Source organism: Strongylocentrotus purpuratus, unplaced genomic scaffold, assembly GCF_000002235.5.
Source record: "Strongylocentrotus purpuratus isolate Spur 01 unplaced genomic scaffold, Spur_5.0 spur5_scaffold_4, whole genome shotgun sequence".
In the NCBI taxonomy this organism is placed as follows: domain Eukaryota; kingdom Metazoa; phylum Echinodermata; class Echinoidea; order Camarodonta; family Strongylocentrotidae; genus Strongylocentrotus; species Strongylocentrotus purpuratus.
The window spans coordinates 20,245,460-20,268,857 of record NW_022145610.1 but is presented as its reverse complement, the minus strand read 5'-3'; the positions used below and the strand labels follow the sequence as shown (position 1 = coordinate 20,268,857).

The 23,398-nt window shown below is 39.5% G+C and overlaps 1 protein-coding gene across 1 annotated transcript in view; it reads left to right on the top strand.

The window, feature by feature from the left end:
* The window catches only part of LOC115919038 (carboxypeptidase E-like), a 51,736-nt gene extending 28,658 nt beyond the window's left edge, over nucleotides 1-23,078 (top strand). The window contains exons 2-7 of the mRNA XM_030997647.1: nucleotides 2,993-3,204; nucleotides 3,829-3,978; nucleotides 6,212-6,503; nucleotides 13,636-13,775; nucleotides 16,165-16,270; nucleotides 22,567-23,078. Of these exons, the coding sequence (XP_030853507.1) occupies nucleotides 2,993-3,204; nucleotides 3,829-3,978; nucleotides 6,212-6,503; nucleotides 13,636-13,775; nucleotides 16,165-16,270; nucleotides 22,567-22,880 (1,214 nt within the window). The 3' untranslated portion in view covers nucleotides 22,881-23,078. The remainder of the gene's footprint in view (nucleotides 1-2,992; nucleotides 3,205-3,828; nucleotides 3,979-6,211; nucleotides 6,504-13,635; nucleotides 13,776-16,164; nucleotides 16,271-22,566) is intronic.
* The last annotated feature ends 320 nt before the right edge of the window (nucleotides 23,079-23,398 follow it).

Here is a 23,398-nt window from a genome sequence, read left to right as displayed (position 1 = left end):
CCAGGAGCTCCAGGGTTCGAAACCACAACAATACGGTATAATGCCTTTACTTGCATGGGCATCAATAATTTCTCATTACCCCTTCCTTCAGATTCGACGCTCATTAAGTTGTAAGTCCCTGTCGGATAAAATGATTTCCAGCATCATCATATCAAAGGCTTTTAGAAAAAAAGGAAATCATCTCATCCAGAGCCATTTATATACAGAGTTTGGCCAACTTGATTTCAGTTGGTCTCAACATGGCGTATGTTCTTTTGTTCTGTGCTAGCCCAACAAAGCTGTATTCGCCATAATACTAGAACCGGGTTTGCCAAACTCTATATATTAATAGCTCCGATTACATCATTATTACACCCCCTCTTCCTCTGCTACATAAGTCTAACAATTAGAAAAAAAACATGGAGGAAAACACAGCGAAGGCTATAGTTTTTTGTCTCTTATTGCAGGTGAGGTTTGCAGGCCAATTCCGAGCTGACAGGATGAAATGATATATAGCTGTCATGAATCATCATCATTATACCCTTCCTTGATCGAATCCAGCCATAATTGGTCGCCCTAACTCCTCTCAACCTGAATGAATCACGAATTATATACAACCGTGTTACTTCAATATAACGTATACTGCTATGACTTTACTAACCACTGGTTATCATATTTTTAATCCCAGTGTACTGATCTGTAAGATGAAATAAGGCAGACCAACTATAAGGTAGCCACTTACCCATAAAACACCAAGGTTTTTCTTAAAAACGAATATTTCATTATAGCGGCCCAATTATGGCACGTTCCTTTGGTAGAATAGGTATCTTCATACGTGTACCACATGACTCAAATTTCATGAAATGATTATTTTCCTTAACATTAAAAAACATGCACGATTCAGCAAGTGACAAAGCTCCCAGCTGGGTGGAGAATCATTATCTGCATTATTCATGACGTAGTGTCGATTTTGCAGTGACGTATCCAGACGTTTTGATTAACAGAGGGGGCGTATCCCTGTTTTAGGGGTACAATTTTAGTACTGCAATTTATTCTCTCTTTTTCTGGGCTGTCAAACGGGAGGGGGGGGGGGCGGCTCCCCCCTCATGTTGAATACGCCACTGGAAAATGAAACTCAGATCAGTCACAGGTGAGGCATTAAACACAGACAGACTCATGAGCTCCATGTGGCTCACACCTTGCCGCGTCATATATATTCCCCATCGGAGCTCGCCTCATCTGTTTTGAAGTTCACATACGTTACTGTTAGTCCATGCTTGACGCAAGTAGGGGCATCGAGGGAGACATTACAGAGGTGGGGGGGGGGGGTGGGGGAGTGTGATTCGGTTGAATTCCATGCCCTCGTTGTTAAACATCCCGCAACTTCCTTCGATGTAATGCTTGAGAGAGTCTGGTTGCTTGCAAAGGTCTTGTTCCTGAACCCAGCAGGAAGTTGTTGGAAATGTATCATATTGCAAGGATGTTGTCCCGATGTGTTCGGTGAGAAGCCGCTAATTCTGCATTGTCATCAATGTCCCACCTGCTGTAGGTATCTCTATGAATATCTGAAGGTCACGGGGGAAGTGGGTAACCCTTTGGTAACCCCTTCGTTTGGAAACATGGAAGTAAGATCCTTGTCTCAACCTTTAGACTTTTCCGAGTTATGACATTCATTATTAACACCCCCATTATGTTGTGGTTGTTGTTAACATTAGAGCACGGATATCCATGGCTAGAGGATTAACAGGTTGCGAGTTGTAGAACAATTCATTCGAAATGCTATTGACAGAAATGTAACAAACGAAAGAAGATCGTCTAGTGAACTTTACTTTGATGATGTGAAAGGAATATAGGCCTAATAACGACGAATTCATTCGACGTGAACATGATGCATGTAAAATAGTAGGCATATCTCTTGATTATCATGTTAAACCACTGTTCAAAAAAGATCATCGAAGAAGGACAGATTATAGGAATAATGTTGATTTTGTGAGTAGATTTTTATAAAAGTATAAAAGATTTGTAAATGAAGCCGTTTACAAATTCGAAACGCCATACTAACTTGCAATAAATTTCATGACATATATACATAGTGAAAGCTTCATGTGCATGAGCAATATCGAAAAGTCTTAATACAGAGAACTAAAATTCCGCCTTTTTAAAGAGTTATGATGTTGATTACGTCCTTTGGAGGTTATTCCACTCTAGTTATAGTATTCCAGTCCAAAGTAATGATTAAATAACTCTTTTAAGAGTGGACTCAGCTATTCTTTGGAGTGTATTTCCACTCCGAATGATCCCTAATAGTAATAAGAATTCCTAAAATGTCGACTTCCACTCCTGTATATTACAGAGAGTAAAACAAACACGGAAAGAAACACCTGTAATACTTGATTTGACAAGTTATCATTACATAAAACAAGATAGAGAGAGAGAGAGAGAGAGAGAGAGAGAGAGAGAGAGAAAGGGGGAAAAAGAAGGAAAAAAGATAGATCATGATAAGGGTCAGGGGATGTAGGTTATAATTGGACTGTTAACAAGTGCTTCATAAGTAACAGGTGTATGTTACCTGGTTTTGAAGAACTAATTAAGGTAGGCAAAACTTAGTCACCACCGGACTTGATTATTAAAGGGCCATCCTATCCTTATAACACCTTCGTTTGTGTGCCATTGAAGATTATCTCATGTTAATTGTTAGGGAAACTGGATGTTGAGCGTTTAATATAGCAGAATAAGGAGGAATTCAATTAATGCCATCCACCAGATGACAACTAGTGGACAAAAGTCGGTTCCTTAATTTCATATGTAACCATAGTTACTAAAAAAACACAGCACAATCAGCCTTTAAAGTGGCTAATGACAACATGCAAACCATGATTCTTTTTGTTACTTCGAAACAATATTCGACATAACAGTACTGTATACAAACGCCATCGCTTGCTCTATTATCACGATCATGATGATTTAACAAAATTAATTACGATATTGTATTTTCTTCTTTTCGTTTCTGTAGGAGAACCAGAGATGAAGTACATTGCAAACATGCATGGTAACGAGCCAATCGGTCGAGAACTACTCATCCACTTTGCCGAATTCCTCTGTATACAATACTACAAAAAGGACTTCCGAATACAACGACTGGTCAATGAGACTAGGTTACATATCTTATTTTCGATGAATCCAGACGGCTTTCAGGAAGCCTACGAGCTCTTCAATTCATCTCAGGTAATTATAATTGTTTACCAGCTTTTTGTCCGACTCCTTTCAAGAAAAAGTTGCAATTCAACGCGAATCCAGGAATGAACAAAACAAACAAAACTGTGACTGTAAACTCTTGAATCTAATTGGACGAAAGTTAAGTTTTGTTAAGCGATTGTTTTTATATTAGACTTGATACTGGTCTCAAGCGTTTTTTAAAATTAATTTGTGCATTTTTGTATGGTAGCGTTGTTTGTCATTACTATTATCATTACCCTAAATGTCTAAAGATATACTGGAGTTCTGGTCATGCAAATATAATTCAAAGAAATCTGTTTTGGGGCACTGGGGAAAGTGTAGTAGGCTCTACAGTCTGCGAGGTTTTAAAATCACCAACATGAGATGAATTGAATCAACTGCGTCGAGCTGAGAGTCACATGCACCACATCGCACACAATTTATATGAGAGTTTGGGCCACACTTTTCAGCTGTATCAGGTCATGTTCGAAAATCAGGGCATTAGTAGAGGGACATTTTCTGCTATATGATGTATTCTTCCAAACTAACCTAAAGAGAATGGCTTTCCTAACTAATTATTTTCACCTTTTCTCTGAACTCAACTTTTCCTTTAAATATTTTGTTCTCTCACAGGGACTCTCCTTGCCGTACTATGGACGGTCGAATGCGAATGGAGAGGACCTCAACAGAAACTTCCCCAACCTCAACAACATGGCGTACGAGAGCGAGCGTTTGAGCGGCAAAAATCACCACTTTATTCCACTCAAGTCAGATCTCTTAAAGGTAGGATCTCAACAAGCATTTTGCAGTATTATGTCAATAAACAGTGGCGTAGAGATGGTCCTCCTACAATGTACTGAGTAGGCATTGGTACCGGGTCGGGGGAGAGGGAGGGGAGGGGGTGTTGCGGCCTCGGGCTACTAAATAGATGTAATGCGAGGGAACAAGGCTATCGAGTAAAGAGAAGGTTATGGGTGGGGTCGTATCGTCTTCTTTTTTGTTCTCTTTACCACCTTTTAGCTACGTCACTGCCAGCAACAACTAAAATTTTTACATTTCAAAATAAATCGAGAAAAGGGACCCATGGTGTTATTTTTTTGGGAAATTAAATGTATTATTGTTATTATTATTATTGTTAGTATATTCAATATTTTACTTTTCATTGTTAACGCTTTTTTGTTATTATAAGGGGGATTTGTATGCAGACTTTAGGCTGATCACCCCGCCTCTAAATGACAATATTTCAAAAAATTTGACGTAACTAAAAGCTGGTAGGAGCGAAAAGTACGAAATTAAGCAGAAAATACTCCGTGATTCACCCACTTTAATTTGGATTGACCATTGACTCATACACTATAGAAAGGTGTTCCCAAATTCCAGTAGATATGTTACCATGACCCGTATGAACTCACGTCTATTATCTGCGTGTTTACACGACTCATAGGCATAAGCTGTAGGCATGCTATTTATATACTAGAAAAATCTTGGGAAAGTGTTAAACTGTGTTTAAAAGTAGTTCGCTTCAAACCCGTCAAGATTTTTTGTTTCCACCTGCCCTAAAACCATCATTGATTTGCTCGCCATGTGTAACACTGATATTAAATAAATTATCGTTGACTTTCTTTTCGTTTCTTCTCATTGCTCTCCAATTTTCCTCGGATTGAGAATCTGACGAAGCTCTGATTAACAAAATGGCTATGTCTCCGTGTCTTCCTATTAAAAGAATGTTGTATTATCAAACAAAGATATATTCAATTCTCTTTTCATACATGTTTATTGTTACTTTCAGATTTTATTTTTGCAAGTACACAAAAATACGAATCTGTAAACTGAATTTTTTTTTTTATGTGAGATGTATGTAACAGAGTTCAGATACGACGTATCACGAGAATATGTTGCAACTAAGCAAACAAAAGAAAACAAAATCAGAATTAACTTAAAAAATTTAGGGGCAACAACCCTTCATATAAATGTACGTAAATAATAGCGATATTGTATATTATACATTGCGTCATCCCTATATTCGCATAAATTGAAATCTTGTATACATCTTATGTGTACGAAGAGACTATAAAATATCAATATTAAAGGTCAGATACAGATGTATATATTCAGTTTCCGTGGCAACGTAGACGTGTAGAATACGACTAACGAAATCGAATATTAGCCAGATCTTTTTTTTTCACAGCCAAAGGCAAAACAAATATTACCAAAGGTCAATACTTTGACGATAGGTGATTGCTCGTTGAGCGTTAATGACGAATAGAAAAAGGCGCGATCGCGTGATTTGTAAGTGTTTGGCCGAGAGGGATAGGGCTGTTGGGTGATAAAGTCATCTATTATTACAAACTTGAAATGTTAGTGGGTTTTTGTGGTCGTTATACCCCCTAAGGAAGCTGGAAAGAAGAGACAAAACAGAGGGATAATCCTCATAGTTTGTAATATACACTTTCTTGATTATTCAGAAAATGAACAACGTGCCATAATATTTGAAAATATTTGTTACGCCACTTTTAGTAAAAATACGCACATAATAGGAGTCCAGAAGAAGTCTTTCAATATATAAATCTCTGCCTGTTTGCTATCATGTTTATAGTTTCCATGAATATAAAACTCATGTATTGTCTACAGTGTAAGAATTCAATCAATAAAGAGGATACTTCTAAACAGTTTGATAAAGTATTGTCTTGAATTCTCGTAATTAATGAAATGGCTTTTCGAGAGGACAAAATGGCCCGAATTGATTGAAAATGGTAAGTGATGCAGTAGATGAACTGTTTTTCAAATGAGGATCGAAAATTATATCAAGCCAGGCTAAATAAATAAATCTATAGTAATTGTTTGATCAGACGCAGACTTTTTTTGTTTTAATGTCAATAGCCTTAGGCATTTCCTAATTCGAACATATCTGTGGGATATTATATTATAGGATATTGTAATTTCTCTTGAGCTGTTTTGTGGAAAGTCTTTGTTATCGTATTATATAATACAATTTTAAAAAATGTTTTATCATCAGCTCCAACCAGAGACAGCCAATGTCCTACGATGGCTAAGCGACTACCCCTTTGTGCTATCAGCCAACCTCCACGAGGGTGAGATGGTAGCCAACTACCCGTATGATACCAGCAGGAGCAGGAGAAGCTTCTACACCGCCAGTCCTGATGATGCCGTCTTCAAGCACTTGGCACAGACTTACGCAACCAAACATGCCTTCATGAGCACCAGGACCGAACCGTGCCCCTACACGGGTGCAGAGGTCTTCGCAGGGGGCATCACGAACGGAGCGGATTGGTACTCGATCAGGGGAGGTAAGATTCGTATTATCAATAATAGTAATATTTATATCATGTATATAGCGCTGAATACTATGACCCTAAGCGCTGTAATGTTATTATAAGATGTGATGATGATGATGGTGGTGGCGGCGGCGGCGGCGGTGGTGGTGTTGATGGTAATGGTGATGATGATGATGATGATGCTGATGGTGGTGGTAGGGGTGGTGGTGGTGGTGATGTTGGAGATGATGATGATGATGATGGGGTGGTGGTGGGGATGTTGATAGTGTTGATGACTGAGATGGCGACGTAGATCTTATTTCTCTCCTGCAAGGCTAACGATTGACAAGTATGTGTGTTTCATATTGTAACAATAATACCTATATCCACACTATAAAGGAAATTGATAACGATATTGAATCTTGATTCAGACAATGATAAAGTGTGTACTTGCAAAATGTTGCCTATAGTCCCGGAAGCGTTTGTCAGAATGTGGAACTAAAACTTCAAAAATTTGTCTCACTTGGGACAAAAATCAAAATGAGAAGTTTGAAAAAGAATTACCCTTTGACCCAGACATGCGATCCCCAATGCATGACGTCACAATCCCCAATGCATGACATCACAATCATCATGTCTATTAATGTGTCAAAGATTGGAATCTCACACGAGCAGTTCTTTCACAAGTAAGCGTTTCTTGTTAGAATATCAAACATTTTGCTACCTGCATGCAACATCTTCCCGTCTGATTACAATCTGAAACTCTCTTCGGTTCCGTTGACAACATCAATGTTCTTTCTCCGAGACCCTCTAATGTGTCTGGGCACTCTCCGGGGAGGGATACTAACGCTTTCACCATGGTAACTGCGAACCTGGCCCGATGATGCATTCCCATGTAGCCTTTGTACTTTGCATCAATAAATATTTTACTCATTTCACGTACTGCCTAATGGAACCTAGTCGTTTCTGTATTGAACCTGTGGGAATAAGAAAACCATTTGTCGGTGGGTTTATTCTAAATATACGATGGAGTAGACCCATGCAGGTTAGAGTCATTTTCCCGGGCATTCAGACGAAGTGGGGGGGGGGGGGGGGATTCATCGATATTTGTACCCTTTCAAAATGCTTTAAAGACATACAGCGCAGAACATTGAGTATTACATTTTGATGCATGTACAACAGTGGCACCGAGCAGTCGCTCACTTTGTTCATTTAGGCTACTCTGATCAGTAGGTCCATATGCTCTGATCATGGAACCAGGCGCGTACGCAGGAATTTTTCAAGGGGGGGGGGGTTAACATTCTTAAATCGGGCCGAAAATTTCGCAACGACTCAGCCAGCCGCTGAATAAGCGGGGGGGGGGGGGGACATTTAAAAAAAAATTGGTCTCGAAATTTGAAAATTTGACATTTTGCTCCGGTGGGAGGGGGGGGGGGGAAGGTCAACCTTTTTAGGTCAGCCATTGGTACATTGTTTAAAAAAAAAAAAAAATTAACCCCCCCCCCCCCCCCCCCCCCCCCCCCTGCGTACGCGCCTGCATTGAACAGTTTTATATCTCCATGACTCTACCATTTAAACCCGTCCTCTGCCACGGGGTGGTTACATATTGAAACATTTGAGAACTATGCATTGAATAATCAAATGAAGAAAAAAAATGACTTGGTTTACTAAAGATCGCATGCACTCCACACAGAAGTGGGATTTTATGACTAAATACATACATTTGGTATGAGGGTTTGTTCCAAATTTTCAGTCATTTCTCGTCATATTTCGAGGATTTGGTATTTTCTCAGCTGTCCCTATTCAGGGGACATTTCTTCCCTGATTTTTCTTCCTAACTGACATACAAAGATTGAAGAAGCTCACAAATTATCTGTCATCTTTTACCAGATTCCCTTGAAGCCCCACCGCACTACTTATAGCTACTTGTGCCCTCTATACAGCCAACAATACCTAATCGGTGCCTGTTGGTCCCCCATGATTATCTTTTTCTTATGTTAATTGAGAGCTGACTTGATGATAAAACGACCTGTCAGTGACTTTGCAGGGAGGTCTAATCCCCTCTGGCCAAACTAGTACAGACGGGTTTTAAATAAAAACGTTCTACCGTTATACCTCCATGTTTTTTTTTTTTTTTTTTTTTTTTACTAAAGTACTCTCATGATATCACTAAGGATAGAAGTGAGAACCCCCCCCCCCCCCACTAGCCTGAGGCCCTCTTCCATCGACCCATCTCATCCGGACCAATATCCATCATACTTGACAGATTTACAAGATTAAATCCTCTCTAATATATCACGTTTACATCATAAACATTTCATCTTTCACATTTTCTGTGAATTTCTTTAATTGAAAAGTCGTATATTATCGGTTGCTCTCTAGGAGGCCGTATGAGCCATATATTGTCAATTGCAGTATGACAACGTACATGCTTTTACAAATGTATTCATCATCCCGTATCTAACGAAAGAATGTTTCATTAGGCACTAAATTGTGTATTAAGTTCATTAAAATCGTATGATTTTACAAAGGAAAACAAAATGCAGGGACTTGCATGGTTCGGCATGGGTCTGGATAATCTGCAAAGTACTACAGGTATCTGATTGTTACCATCACAGATGAGACAGTCACGTGATATTTCCGTTTCTTAGGATTTTCATGTTTCGAACATCACTCGTGAGAAAACTGAAAGCAAATGGCAAATCCCGATACACACATAATACAGACATGATAGGGATTTCGAAGCTGATTTTGTTCTGAAAGAAGAATTATAATATGAGACGGACTTGTGAAAGGTATTAATGATAATTTTGACATAAAATGAATGACTTGCGATTAGGTTCATGTCTGTAATTAAGCACAATCAGCATGGGGAAGAGGAAGGGGGTCAGTTCTACACCCTTGTGGGATCCTCGTCTACTAATTTTCTTATTAATATTACTTATTAGAGTGTCAGACATGGTGAGTAAAATCATAGACCTGAATAGGGGCGGTGGTAAATGGGAATGTTTTGACTGGTTCATTCAAGATGGAAAGGAAACAAGGTGCCGCGAAAGGGTATTTTCTCACAAAGCATGGTCACAATTTGTAGCTAATTTGGTGATGTCCTCTTGGGTCTAGGGGGTGGGCGTCCGAGTAGGGGTGAGTGACCGGGTCCTCTTGGAGGCGAGAGACGACCGTGACAAAGTGAGACGTGGGTAGCAAGAAGGGAAAGGTCACAAAGAGGCACTGACAGCAATATCAAATCTCTCCATATACCCCCCCCCCCCATGTTGTCTAAAATTGGTCCACCCCTGTAAGATGACGCCAAAACGCGGTGGCTCTGTAATTTATCATAACAACAAGAATTGTACGATTTTTTTTCCTGTCCTGTTCTCATTAAGGTAAATACGATGCGAAAGGATACTGTGGGGGTCTTTAAACGCCGTTTTCGTTTAGATGAGACATAATTGATATTGAGATGATGAATATGGTTTTACTTTTGTCACTGGAAATCATCACGGACATTTTTTTTTTTTTTTTTTTTTGGGGGGGGGGGGGAGAGTGGGAGTGGGGGGGGGCTGGGTTGGATTGCAGTGATTGTCTCTGCTTCATGTTATAAATGCTACATACCCATTTCCTCTAACGGACATGGACGATAAACTTTGATAAAATGCATATGCATACAAATTATTGAATCATGTTTTCTAGGATACGAGGCATTAAAATTTCTATAATTGTTTTTTTTTATTGAGACGGGGATGGGGCACTGCTCTGGTTAACATCATGTAATGAGGTTAAAGGATGTTGATCTATGATTTGGTGTATAAGGCTCTAGCAGCGGCTTTACATGGGTTACATGCCCCCGATAATATGCCCAAAAAGAAAAAGAGAAGAGAAGAAAGAAGAAGAAGGTGAGAGGGAGAGGGAGAGAGTGAAAGGGACGAGAAAGGGGATATATAGGATAATTTTGCATCCATGTACTATTCAATGGTCTTTTATAGTGGACCTAGCTCCGTTTTTTATTCACCGAGTAAGAAGGGTGCCCCCGGAAACCAGCGCCCCTCAATGGCTGGACCCTTGTTACGCCACTGGGTTCTGTTATTACTAAATTGATATAAGAATGTTAAAGATTGTTGGTCTGTTTCATATTTAGATGAGGGGCGGGGCTCGAAACTTTTATTAAGTAAATATGTGAAAGGTTATTGATCTATAATACATTGACACGGGCATTGACATAGGAAAGGAGAGGGGGTGGAGTTTTGTTTTAGATGGCACTAACATCATTTGAAAAGGTTTAGTGGTATGTTTTACATTGAGATGGGGGGGGGGGTGGGGTAGAGGGATGTGGCTTGTAAGTTTTAAACGGGACGCATCGCGTACATGGTGTGAGTGTGTTGGAAGTTTTTGATCTCTTATAGGCGCGGGGGGGGGGGGGGTGAGGTTTCGGAATGGTAGTTGTCGATATAATTATCTTCTATTGAGAAGGGGTGTGCCTTCGCTGTGTGAGAGGTTGTTGCTGAGATGGGGGATGCGGCTTTGGAATGGTAAACATCAAATAAGAATTTTAAAGGTTGTTGATCTATTCTGTGATGATTCATACTCTTGAGGACTGATTGATGCCAGAAATGCTGCCTAAAGAAGACAATTTGTTGGGGTTTATTTTTGTTCGACTGAACTTTACGCCACCACGAACGAGAAATATGTTTTATTACCATGGCTACGGTGCAAGAGTCAGACAGATCAATTTTTTAAACGCGTTCATCAATTTATTCATTGAAAATTGATATTTATATTATCTAATATAAAACCAATATTATCTAATAAAAAGCCTATACAATCTATATACCTTTACTCGATACAACGACTAAATTCCATTCAAATCATTGATAATATCTTCCAAATACAAAGTAAACGGCACTTCCTATTCTCAAGATTTTGACATTTAGAAAAGAGAGAAAGAGAGACAAAGAGAGTGGGAGACAAAGAAAGAGAGAGAAAGAGAAAGAGAGAGAGAGGGGGAGAGAGGGAAAGAGAGAGAAAGAGAGAAATTCAGGGAGAGAAAGAAAGAATGAATTAGAGAGAGAGAGAGAGAGAGAGAGAGAGAGAATCAGATGTAATGCACATGATATACGTGACGAGAGGCGGTGAAACTTATACAATAATCGTACAGGATATAAAGCAAAAATGAAATCATTCCATTGCACCATCAACCATCCCCATAAAAACATAATCATCATCCGTTGACGACAAAAATATATTTGTGGTCGGAATAAATCTGTCAGTAGAAGAAATTAGCCGTTAGTAATGAGGCTTTATGCGTCTACGCCTCTAGGCTACTCCAGTTGTACGGATGCGTGGCCGTGCAGCTGCCAGGGAAGTGCTCCAGTCACACTCGTAAACTGACCCGTTTTCTGCTCTATTTTTTAGGCAGCAGAATCTGGAATCCAAAAAAAATAGTATGAACATAGATTATGTATGGAGTAATTGATATAATTATGATATCTCTAGTGGTCGTGTAATCCAAAAGACAACAGAATCAGCATAAATCCGACCCTACATTGACTAAATGACAAACAAAATTGTGACAATATAAGTTTTTTGTTCGGTCTGGTGTGGGTGTTACTGGGGTATACAAACTCTGTGTTGTCTTCACAATTACAGAAAAAAAATGCCATAGATATAGCTTTTGAAGGCTTGACAAATAGTCCACCGCATGCAGTCAGTGATTTTGAAACCCGACTGTTACCCGCGCGAGAGAGAGAGAGAGAGAGAGAGAGAGAGAGAGGGGGATGGAGGGAGGGAGGGGGAGGGGGGACTGGGCGATAGGGAAAGAGTGTGAGGGGGAGGAGGAGGAATTGAAGGAAATGGAAATTGAACGGATAAGAGAGGAGGTAATGACGCGCGACTCCTTTAACCTCTTTCTTTACATTCCATTCTGACCTCATTTAAAGTTTGGTACTTTCAACATGTAACCTTTTAACATCATGTGACCATAATCATAAAAATCAATCAATACGATACACCCCATTTCCCTTTCCTTTCCCTGGATATTTTTCTATCGTTATTTTCTGTCTTCGTTTCTGACTCTCTCTAGGGAGTTTTGCCTAGTATCTCCCTGCTCTCTCTCTCTCTCTCTCTCTCTCTCTCTCTCTCTGTCCTCCATACCTCGACTTCCTTTTCTTACCATCTTCCTCTCTTTCTTTGTATCGCTCCACCTTCCTTTTCTGTGTTCCTCTTTCTCACCGCTTTCTGTCAAATCCTCTATCCGATTCCTCCTAACCCTACTCTCCCTCTATCCGTCCCTTGGTTATCTCTATATTATTTTGTTCTCTTTCCTGTCCCACATCCCCTCTCTCCCTCTCCCTCTCTCTCTCTCTCCCTCTCTATCTCTCTCTCTCTCTCTCCCTCTCTCCCTCATGTTCTCGTTCTTTCTTGACCTCTCAGCTTCCATCTTTTCTTTCCTTTGGCTTATTCCCCTTCCCTCTTTCCTAAATACCTAAATATTTATCTTTCTATCCTCTTTATCATCTTGTTACTCCCTCTCCCCATATCTCTCTCTATCTCTCTCTCTCTCTCTTTCTCTCTCTCTCTCTCTTTCTCTCTCCCACTCTCTTCCTCTCTCTCTAGTTCTTTCTATAATCTCCCCTCTATCACTCCCACCCCTCTGTTACCCCCACCCCGAATTTCTTTCCCTCTCTCATTATGCTTTCACTTCGGAAGGAATGACGAAATTGACTAAAAGCATCACGAGCTGTCGAACCATGTTATTTTAGTTGCCACAACATTCTTATCGAAACACACAACATACTGTAGGACAATTTAAGATATATCACATTCAAATATATTATTGTTGCAACTATTTCGTAGTGAACTATACGTTTGCATTCGATCTAAAGTGTATATGATTTTATGAAAAATATAGAATACTTAGAATACTAGTATCGAAATGTTGTGCATCAACATCTTTGTGAGCATGTACAGTTTTATAAAAGCAGCACATGACTACGGAAAAGGAAAATTTATGCAGCATTGTACTGAAATATTCTAATTTTCGAGCAAAATATATTTCCGCCCTTCATTCTCACAACTTCAGCGTTTGATCACCGAAAGATACCGAACGTTTATTAGTTTACGGCATGCCCATGTTCTCACCTTGTTCCTTCCTTTTATTTCTTCTTCTTAGGTATGCAGGATTATAACTACCTGGCAACCAATTGTTTTGAGATCACGGTAGAGATCGGATGTCTGAAGTTTCCCCCAGCGAACAGGCTATCAAGGATCTGGGATGACAACAAAGAGGCACTCATCGGATTCATGGAAAGGGTAAGAAACAAGGGCGTGGCTGAAGGGGACAGGGGCACGTGTCCCCGATCGAATGGTGGTGGGGGGGGGGGGGGAGAGAAAGGTAGATAGAGGAAGATGAAAAGGAGAGGGTAGGGCATCGTAATGTAATGAGGTAGTATGACCCCTTCCTTCACCCTTTTCCCCCTCCCCCACTAGAAGCAATCTAGGAACTTGTTATCTTGCATTTCATTTATCTAGAAATATGACCCCCCCCCCCTCATTGTGACATCATTAAACACACCTTCCTAAATGAAGATGCATTACTACTTTACTTAACAGTTATCACTCTTCAGTGTGTTTTTTTTCTTTACTGGAAATTCCTGTAAGTGTAACAGATAGAAAGAAAAAGTTAATGAATAACGCAGAACAATAGACATGTCATGAAGATTATTTATAACAATTAATGCAAACACGGATTAATGTCTCGGAATAATGTTCGGTTCCTGTATAGCGCATATCACGTTAACGTCTCTATGCGCTTCCAAAGAGCTTTGGGAAAGTATTACACTAGCTTTAGCTCCGGCAGCCGTAATCAGGCACAGTGCATTGCAAGGAATAATCCTACCAGAATGCTGAATTAACAGTGATTACAAAATGTTTATGCTATTTCATAACATGGGTTAAACGTTCTGTTGTCAGTCACCAGTCCAATTTTGACATTCTTCCAAAACCTGTTATAAATCTCAAATATTCCCCGTAGACATGCATGGTGGATGATCATTCATGTATTTATAATAGGCTTTCTCTCCAAGCTCGAGAGTTTTACTTTGTCTCTCTATTCTGCCCAATCATACCTTTTGTCTGCTTCTACTTCCTCGTCTTCCTCATCGTCATCCGTCTCGATGATGATGAGCTCGACTTCCGTCGATCAGGGAAGTCGAGACTCGACGAAGGCCTTGCCATCTGCCATTTTTCAGCTGATTCATTACACCCTGATTAAAGTGCCCCTCTCAAAATACCCTTATTTACTCTTTTTGGAATTAATAATAAAGGTCATTTTGATTAAGCGTATCTCCTGTGTAATAAATTGATGTATAATTATGATCCGCTTTTTAAGGGTGTAAACAGATGTTTTCCAGGAGGGGATCAGTTATGTCAAAATATTGGAAATTATATATTTTTTTTGATGGGATGAGTTACAATGCTAAAGGGACTTGTTTCTACCGAATAATCGAATAATACGAATCGAACAAAATAAATAATATAGGAAAAACTCAGACACACACACACGCGCGCGCCCACCATTACAGACACGCACCCCCCCCCCCCACACACACACACACTTTCTAGACTGGTAGCCATTAGGACAATACTTTTAATAAGCATCGTTAAATGACAGTTAGTTATAATCACATAGTTTGATAGAAAATCATATTACTCTTTTGTAACATGCATGTTTAAATGAATTAAATTGCTTTATTTTCACATTTATTCTATTTTTAGTTCAATGGATAAAAAGGAAAGAAATGGGGAAGTTAATAGGAAAATTGAATTCCATAAAGTTTTGCCTCTTTTCCTTCTTTAATTCCAAAGGGCAAGGCTTACTCATAGTCATAGACCTAATGATCCTTATTTTCGTTAATTCATAGAATAGCTTGAATTGGAAAGAGGATGCATGCAGGATCGTCTAGAAAGTAAAATGTTTTCTTATCAGGACGAAAGAAAAAAAAAATGAAAAGCGGCCTACACCTGCAGTTTTTGACATATTCCGACTACTTTTGATTTCATTCTAATATAATTCTATAGAAAATTGATCGTGTATAGAAAGGGCATACACACATGCATGGGAGGAGTTTTTGAATAACATATCTTCCTTATCAAGACGTACAGAGAAATCAATTGAAAAAAAAAGAAATATAAACCAATTACTTTCGCTTGAATTGAAAAATGACGCAGTTTGGTCTTTATCAACGGCTCGTTGCCATGGTTTCCAACTGAAAAGAATGCAAAATATTTGACAATAAATAAATTGATTTCTTGAGCTCGGGTATCAACATGAATTTTTTAAGCGACAAAAAGTTCACATGACATTTTCAAAGAGCATTGCACTTTTAATATGAGCCATGTTTCACATGAAGTGGATTGTAAACTATCTCAGTATACTGAATCTTAATATTATAGCACAGAATTATACTATAATTAGCTTTTTTAAGTTTCGAGAAGGGGAGGGGTACTCCAAAAATTATAAAGGCTCGGATAATAGGGTCAAATATCGGTATTGCAATATTGAGTGAATTTTTTGAATCATATTATTAGATGAGGCAATTTGTGAAGAATCTAATCATACACAATTACAGAACCCTTGAAAATGAATGATGAAATTAGCTCTTATTAACAATTTCTAAAAAAATATTCTCTTTTATTTCAGGTACACATAGGTATCAAAGGGAGGGTAACCGACACCAAGGAACAGCCGATTCCAGATGCCATTGTCAAAGTCACCGGACCAGCCATAAATCATGACATCACAACAGGTATACATCGTCATCACGGTCGTCTGTTGCTTTAGAAAACTAATACAGTGAAACCTGTCTATAAAGACCCACGAGAGACAAGAACAAGTGGTCTTTATATGCAGGTGGTCTTTGTAGACAATATGTGCATACAGTGCGTATAGTACATGTTTCAATGAGAAATCATTTTTATGGGAAACAACAAGTGTGGTCTTTGTAAACAGGTGGTCGCTTGACTGTAGTAGTCTTTAAACACTGTGGAATCTCTTCGCAATATTCCTCCAGACGTGTTAGTTTCCATGTTAGTCGTCTATTTGGGGCTAGAATGACGTTTCACATAGAGTTTACGTCTTTCTGGGTCTCCCCTGCCGGTTTATCGCCGGTTTATCGTCGTAGAACCGAAGGATCCAACATTTATCTCTCAAGGTATCTTCTCCCATCTCGGAGGTTGATTGCACACTGTCTTTACACACATCTCTGTTGTCTACCATTCTCGTATATAAGCAGTGTCCTTCCACTCCAGGTCTTTATGCCCCCCTCCCTCCCCCCCCCCCCCTCAGTTAGTTCTTGATTTCTTTCTTGGTCTGATACCGGGGTCTGATATCTTCTCCCCTACCCTACCAACAAATCTTTTAAGAGACTCTGATGTCTTTTAATGTGGTAAACGTATTTGCCTTTCTTTCTTTAACCATTCCTATCAGGATAGTTGTTGAGATCTTGTATATGCAATATCTATCTGTTAGTTTTAAAATCTTTTTATTCTCAATATTTCCCCTGTACACCCACTTTTCAAATCATGCGCTTTTCTTTTCCTTAGTCTTTGTTAATGTCCATATTTCTTTTCCATGCAATAGAACAGACCAGACGGAGCGATTTATAAGTCTCATTCAAAGTTGAATTTCACCAAAAAGTGAGAGGTGGGCGTATTTTTGTAAAGATAATTCTTCATTCATAGTTCGTCAGCATATGTTGCCTTTTATGAGGTCCTTCCAATCGAGCAGGAAATGTTATTGATGTCTAAAAGATGAAAGCATCACGTGTTCACAAATACGAAAATCTCAAAGAAAGGAATGCCGGTTAGAATTAAAATAAAATTCGAACAGCTTGTTTGAATAGGGGTTATTTTCCGCTTGTGCCCACTCATTATTTCCCCCTTTACAAAAAATGTGGCAGATCATTGTCATCAGATTTGAGAGAGATACATGCTCGAAGTAATGTCATTTGGGAAGTTCCATCAACCCAAAGGATATAATGGGTGAAATTGAAACCAGAGGAAACATGTTTCTTGAATAATTGCCAGTTCAGTCAAACCGCTTTCCTGCAATGTGTTTTTATTAGGTGGGAAATTGGAGATCACATAAAAATGAAAGTTGTTTGGTCTTTTGTTTTTTTGTAAAGTCAAGGCTCAGGATAAAGCGTAGGATACTGCGTAGGATGAGAGCGTTGGGGGAATTGGAGAACTGGCAATAAAAAACTTAGCCACCACCCTCCCTCCTTCAAAATATGAAAGAAACCAAATGTGGCCACAATACCTCAGGAAGCAAAAGTTAATGAAGGAGAGTTTTCCATTACCAGTAAATATATGTTTCTGGTTAAAAAGTGCCAGATTAGAGTAAAATAATATCCTCCGTGAGATTTGTCAAATGGAATGTATGACACGTGGGTTTATCGACTGTAACAGTGAGTGTATGGGGCTACACTCACTAATCTATGAATTAAAAAAGTTAGGAGACCCGTAAACATTTCTGTAGTACCACTTTGGCAACTATTCGTCCCTTCTTTGAAATTCTTCCTTATTTGGAAAACCAAACATGAATAATATGTCTCAGCAGGTTATTCGTTTAATACCTTGAGTAAAAGAAAAGAGAATAATTATGATGCTCCGTCTCCTTACCCAGACGTCCCAGATGTATTCGACCATGGACCTACTTCGAAGTAGTAGGTCCATGATTCGACACAGTCATGTGATCCGAGATGACTCACCGACACCGGTTCCTAACCGGGGACAGCACTCGTGGGGTTGGAATCATATTTGATTGAGCGTGCCGGCTAATCGAATTTTCCGTTGTATCTGTACCGTGCGATTGAGTGTTAACAGAGGGTTGAAGAAAATCATGTAGGGCAGTGAATTAAAAGGAGATACACATAATGCTTTTTAGTCGTCTTCCCGTTTCCTATAGTCATCCCCCTCCCCCCGTCTTGCGACAGATAGAAAAGCCAAACTGATATAAGGGCATTTTTTAAAGTGATGATGTGTGTTGGTCCGCAAAAATATGTGTTATAGTGTGGCACGGTATGTCACTGAAACAGCTCCCGTAGGATTTTTGTGCCAAAGATTTTTTTTTTGCATTTTTGGATTCATTGGGGTCCAAGCTATCAGAAATTGATGGGGTTCAAATTTTCCCGAAGACACCAAATTTCCCTATTGCGCGTTATATGAGCCATTTTTGCGCCCAATAAGGGACCCCCATGGAAATGAAGGAGGGGTCTGAAAATTTGAACCCCATCATTTTGGGCCAATTGGGACCCTTTTGGAGCCAAAACAGCAAAAACAAATGAGCTTTGGCACAAAAATCCTACGGGATTACATACCATACCGCACTATTATGCCAAACATCAAATTATGAACAGTTTTGTTTTGTTTTTATAAGAAGCTTTTGGTTTAAAACCCTTTTGAAGGGAGGGGGTTGGGTGTGAGCTATCATTTCAAATGTAAGGGTAACCGTTCAGTTAAATGCAGACGGCGAACCACAGTGGAAACGACATTTATTAATTTCATAATAATTCAAAGAACAAAAAAAAAAAGATAAATCATATCACCGTGATCACTGAAAGGTCTCTGTTCGGAGACAGAAGGGCATTAACTCGTTGTTAAAGTATATGAGTTAACATCCTTTTGACTCCAAGTAGGGATGTAACCCTTTTCCATTCGTGTCGTTGTTATTTCTTTTGTGGGTGCATGGTGGTTGTTTTGGTAAGACGTATGAGCAATCGTGACATTTTTTGTTGGGTGCGCATATCACCGAAAATGTTTCGAACAATGCTGGGATGTCTTATTGGGCACATAATTTTAGGCCTTCATGTTGGTTTTAAAAGGGTGAGGTGGTCAAATTGACTCAATTAATCTCTCATCTGCGATGTCTGTCTAATGACTGTCAACAAGTGGCCTTCGTACAAAGACCTGCTAGACGTCCGCTAATGAATTAATTAGCTCTACCGCTTGTGGGCTGCTAACTATATCAGCCTGCGGTGTCTATCATGAAAAAGGAAGATTTTTTTTTCAGTGACCGGATAGAATGCTAATATCAATCACCCAGAACCCTAAGTGTTGACAGGTTGATTAATGACATGTCAAACATTAATCGTCTCTTTGTTTTTCATCAAGATTTTCCTCGGTATTATTGCTTACATTTTCCGTTTTAGTCAGTAAATTTGGAAACTTTCAACCCAAACGAAATAAAATCGGACAGAACCAGTCAGTGCCTTTATTAATCAGTAGTGTATCCGGAAGGTGATATATTGGAGGACGGGGGCTACTGCATTCTTTTGGCCAGTCGGGAGGAAGGCAATAGAAAGGGGGAAGCGGGAAGGTGACGCTGGCCAATTGTCAGTTTACGGTACCGACCCTTTCTAGGGATTCTAACGGTGAGGGCGTTTGACGTCTTCATTCTGTGCTGGAAAGGAGATAATACCCTGATGACGCTCTACATTTATTTATTCATTTCTTTTCATTTTTGCGACAAATTAGATATCTTGTAGACTTGACAATAACTGTGGATACAATACTATAATAGTCACGAATTTCTTTGTTTGCTTGTTCAATTTTAGTTGTAGAGATTCCTGTACAGTATGCATTTTCCCCTTTGTTAGTGGCTTACTTATTAATTAATATCAGCTATTTATAATACATACATGATTGTGGAAATTCCGATCAAAGATACTTGATGTACACATTTCTACATTTAAAAAGATATTCATCTTATATATTTTTTGTTGTTCATCATGACGAAACCCTTCACCGGGTTCTAGGACAATTACCCCCTGGGCAATCACCCCCCGGAAAGTTACCCCCCGGAAAACTACCCCCCAAGGACAATTACCCCCCGGAGAATTACCCCCCGGAGAATTACCCCCCGAGGACAATTACCCCCCAAGGACAATTACCCCCCGGAAAATTACCCCCGGACAACTACCCCCGAGGACAATTACCCCCCCCCCCCCCCCGGGGACAATCAGGATTCAATAGCAAAAGACGATCTGTCACGTTGAGAGATGCTGTGAAGGCTACGAGCCCATAAAATCCCGTGCATGAACCCACATTCGTTCAAATACTTGCGCGTGATCTTCCTCATTACTACACATTTTTCTTTAACTATAATCTATGCAACAACACTGTGGTTGCTGTTTTCTACGAAGGATTTCTCTTGTGCAGCGTTATTTCATCTTTTTGTTCGACACGATGCCCTCTTAAGAAATGAAAAGTTTCGCCCAATCTTAAATTCTTCACAAACTATTTATTTTGCATCACTCTGGCACTCGTCAAGTGCTATGTACAAACGTATGGGCACATTTGTTTCTTGATTTAGTGAACGAGCAAGAAAAACAAGGACAAGACATTTTCAAAATGGTAAAACATAATGTTGTAATCAACACACTAGCACAGATTTAAGGTATGCGGGCGCCTCACCGCCGAATGTACACGAATATAAAGTGAAATACTCGGTCATGACCTTGATACACGAATATGAGGATATTCGCGCCTCTCGTTGCCTTGATTCATCATGTTTATAATTGTGATGAGTGTGGTAACAATGTGATGTCGAATAAAAGATATAAATTCGCAAAATATTGTCAATGAGCAAGGAAGAAAGACATTTTATTATTTGTTTACATTTTATTTTCTCATGAAAATAAATACTCTACCCGTTTCTGATATTTGTTTTTCACAAAATCAACGTTTGCCAAAAAAATTGTCATGTAACTAACATTCTCTTGCGGCACCCCAGTTGAAAAAACGCTGCTCTGGAATTACAAAATCATTGAGATGAATGTACCCAAGTGCGGATACTTATTTTCTTTTAATATGGCACCGTACATACCATATATTTAACTTTTATTTCAAAATAAATTACAGTACAAGAAAACATATTTTAGTTCCCCATGACAACAGAAATATATATATATATATATATATATATATTACATTACATTTATAAACATGAAGAGAACCTTAATTTTGGAATAGATCATGGATGAGGGCCCATTATACATACAAAGACAAATATACGATCAGCTGATTAGAAAAGTTACAGAGGATGCATAAATAATGATATCTTACATCCTAATTTCTTTGTTGGGCCATTTTTGGAGAGACTAGCTGTATTAACGCGTACTCATCTGCGCGCAATGTATTGTTAAATTTCTAAGAAATGTAAATTCCGTACTTTGATTTGATACATGCGTCTTCTGGCAATTGAATTCGATTTTATACATGCGTCTTCTGGCAATTGAATTTGATTCAATACACGTGGCATATTAAGTCAAACTTCACAAAGGTGGAATGGATACAGAGCGAGAGGGGTGGGTGAAATCTCCTCCTAGGAGGATACATGTACGTCAAGCAAAAAAATTTGGCAGATGGGTACGAGGGCTTTGAATGTGAGCTACGAATATAAATATAATTTATACACAACCCCTGTACGAAACAAATCTATTCCGTCATAAATAACTAAGAAAATGAAAGTTCATGACATTTTCTCTAAATAGCAATTTGAAGAGGAGCTCGCATTATACGTCACAGTGTTACAAATTCCCTGGGTGTGATTGTCCTCGGGCCGCGGTAATGGTGTCGAGGGGGGGGGGGGGGTAATTGTCCTCGGGGGGTAGTTGTCCTCGGGTGGTAATTGTCCTCGGGGGTAGTTGTCCTCGGGGTAATTGTCCTCGGGGGTAATTGTCTTCGGGGATAGTTGTCCTCGGGGGGTAATTCTCCGGGGGGTAATTTTCCGGGGGGGTAATTGTCCTTGGGGGGTAATTGTCCTCGGGGGGTAATTCTCCGGGGGTAATTTTCCGGGGGGTAATTGTCCTTGGGGGGTAATTGTCCTCGGGGGGTAATTCTCCGGGGGGTAAATTTCCAGGGGGTAATTGTCCTTGGGGGGTAGTTTTCCGGGGGGTAATTTTCCGGGGGGGTGATTGCCTAGGGGGTAATTGTCCTGATACGCCTTCACTGTATAACAACGAATTATTTCAGTCGAAAGCACCATAAAACAGCCTACACGTTTCTTCAACATTTCTATTTCATTTTCTTGATTACCTTACAGCTATTGACGGTGATTTCTGGCGTCTCCTGATGCCCGGTCTCTACACCATCACCGCCACAGCTCCAGGGTACGAGCCCCAGAGCCGCGTTGCTACGGTCAAGCGAAACAGGTCAACTTGGATGACCTTTACCCTTCACAAAGAAGAACCCAAACCGGAGTGCATCGAGGAGGAGGAGGACGAACTGGACAATGCCAACATTCTCTTCGAGATCAAAGAAGCCTTTAGAGACATGGGTTACGCCAAGAAGAAAGGATGCGGATCAGAACCTCCAAGAGAGCAGGTCAACAGAGGGCCGCTTCTTGCAACGCCTTGAGAAGAAGAAAAAAAAAACACTGACTTGAAATTCAGTGAATGGGACTATGTTATAAAATGTATATCGATATTTTTATATTGAAGGTGAAATGACAAATTAAGCATATTAATAATCATGATAATGTGATTTACGTACTGGAGTTTGTTCTCCTTTAGCAGTATTATCTCCATCCATTAGAGTTTATTTCCGTGTAACTTTTTAATTTTTTTATAAGCAGGGGCCACAGAATTTCGATGGGGCTGTCCACCCTCGACCATTGACAACCTCTCTCCCCCAAAGTACCTCTTAAAGTAGATATTCATTGATTTTAAAAACTAACTTTATTTTCATTATTGCAAAGTTGAAACTTTGATTAGACAAGGTTATCAAAATCCAATGCTTAGAAACATTCTAAGTAATGATTATTATAAATTTTAAAAAAACGCTTAAATACAGCCCCAGCATAGCACCTGAAGAGCTCTCCGAACTCTGCTGAGATGTGTGAGATGACAAGTATGGACATGACTTGCACAAGCAGA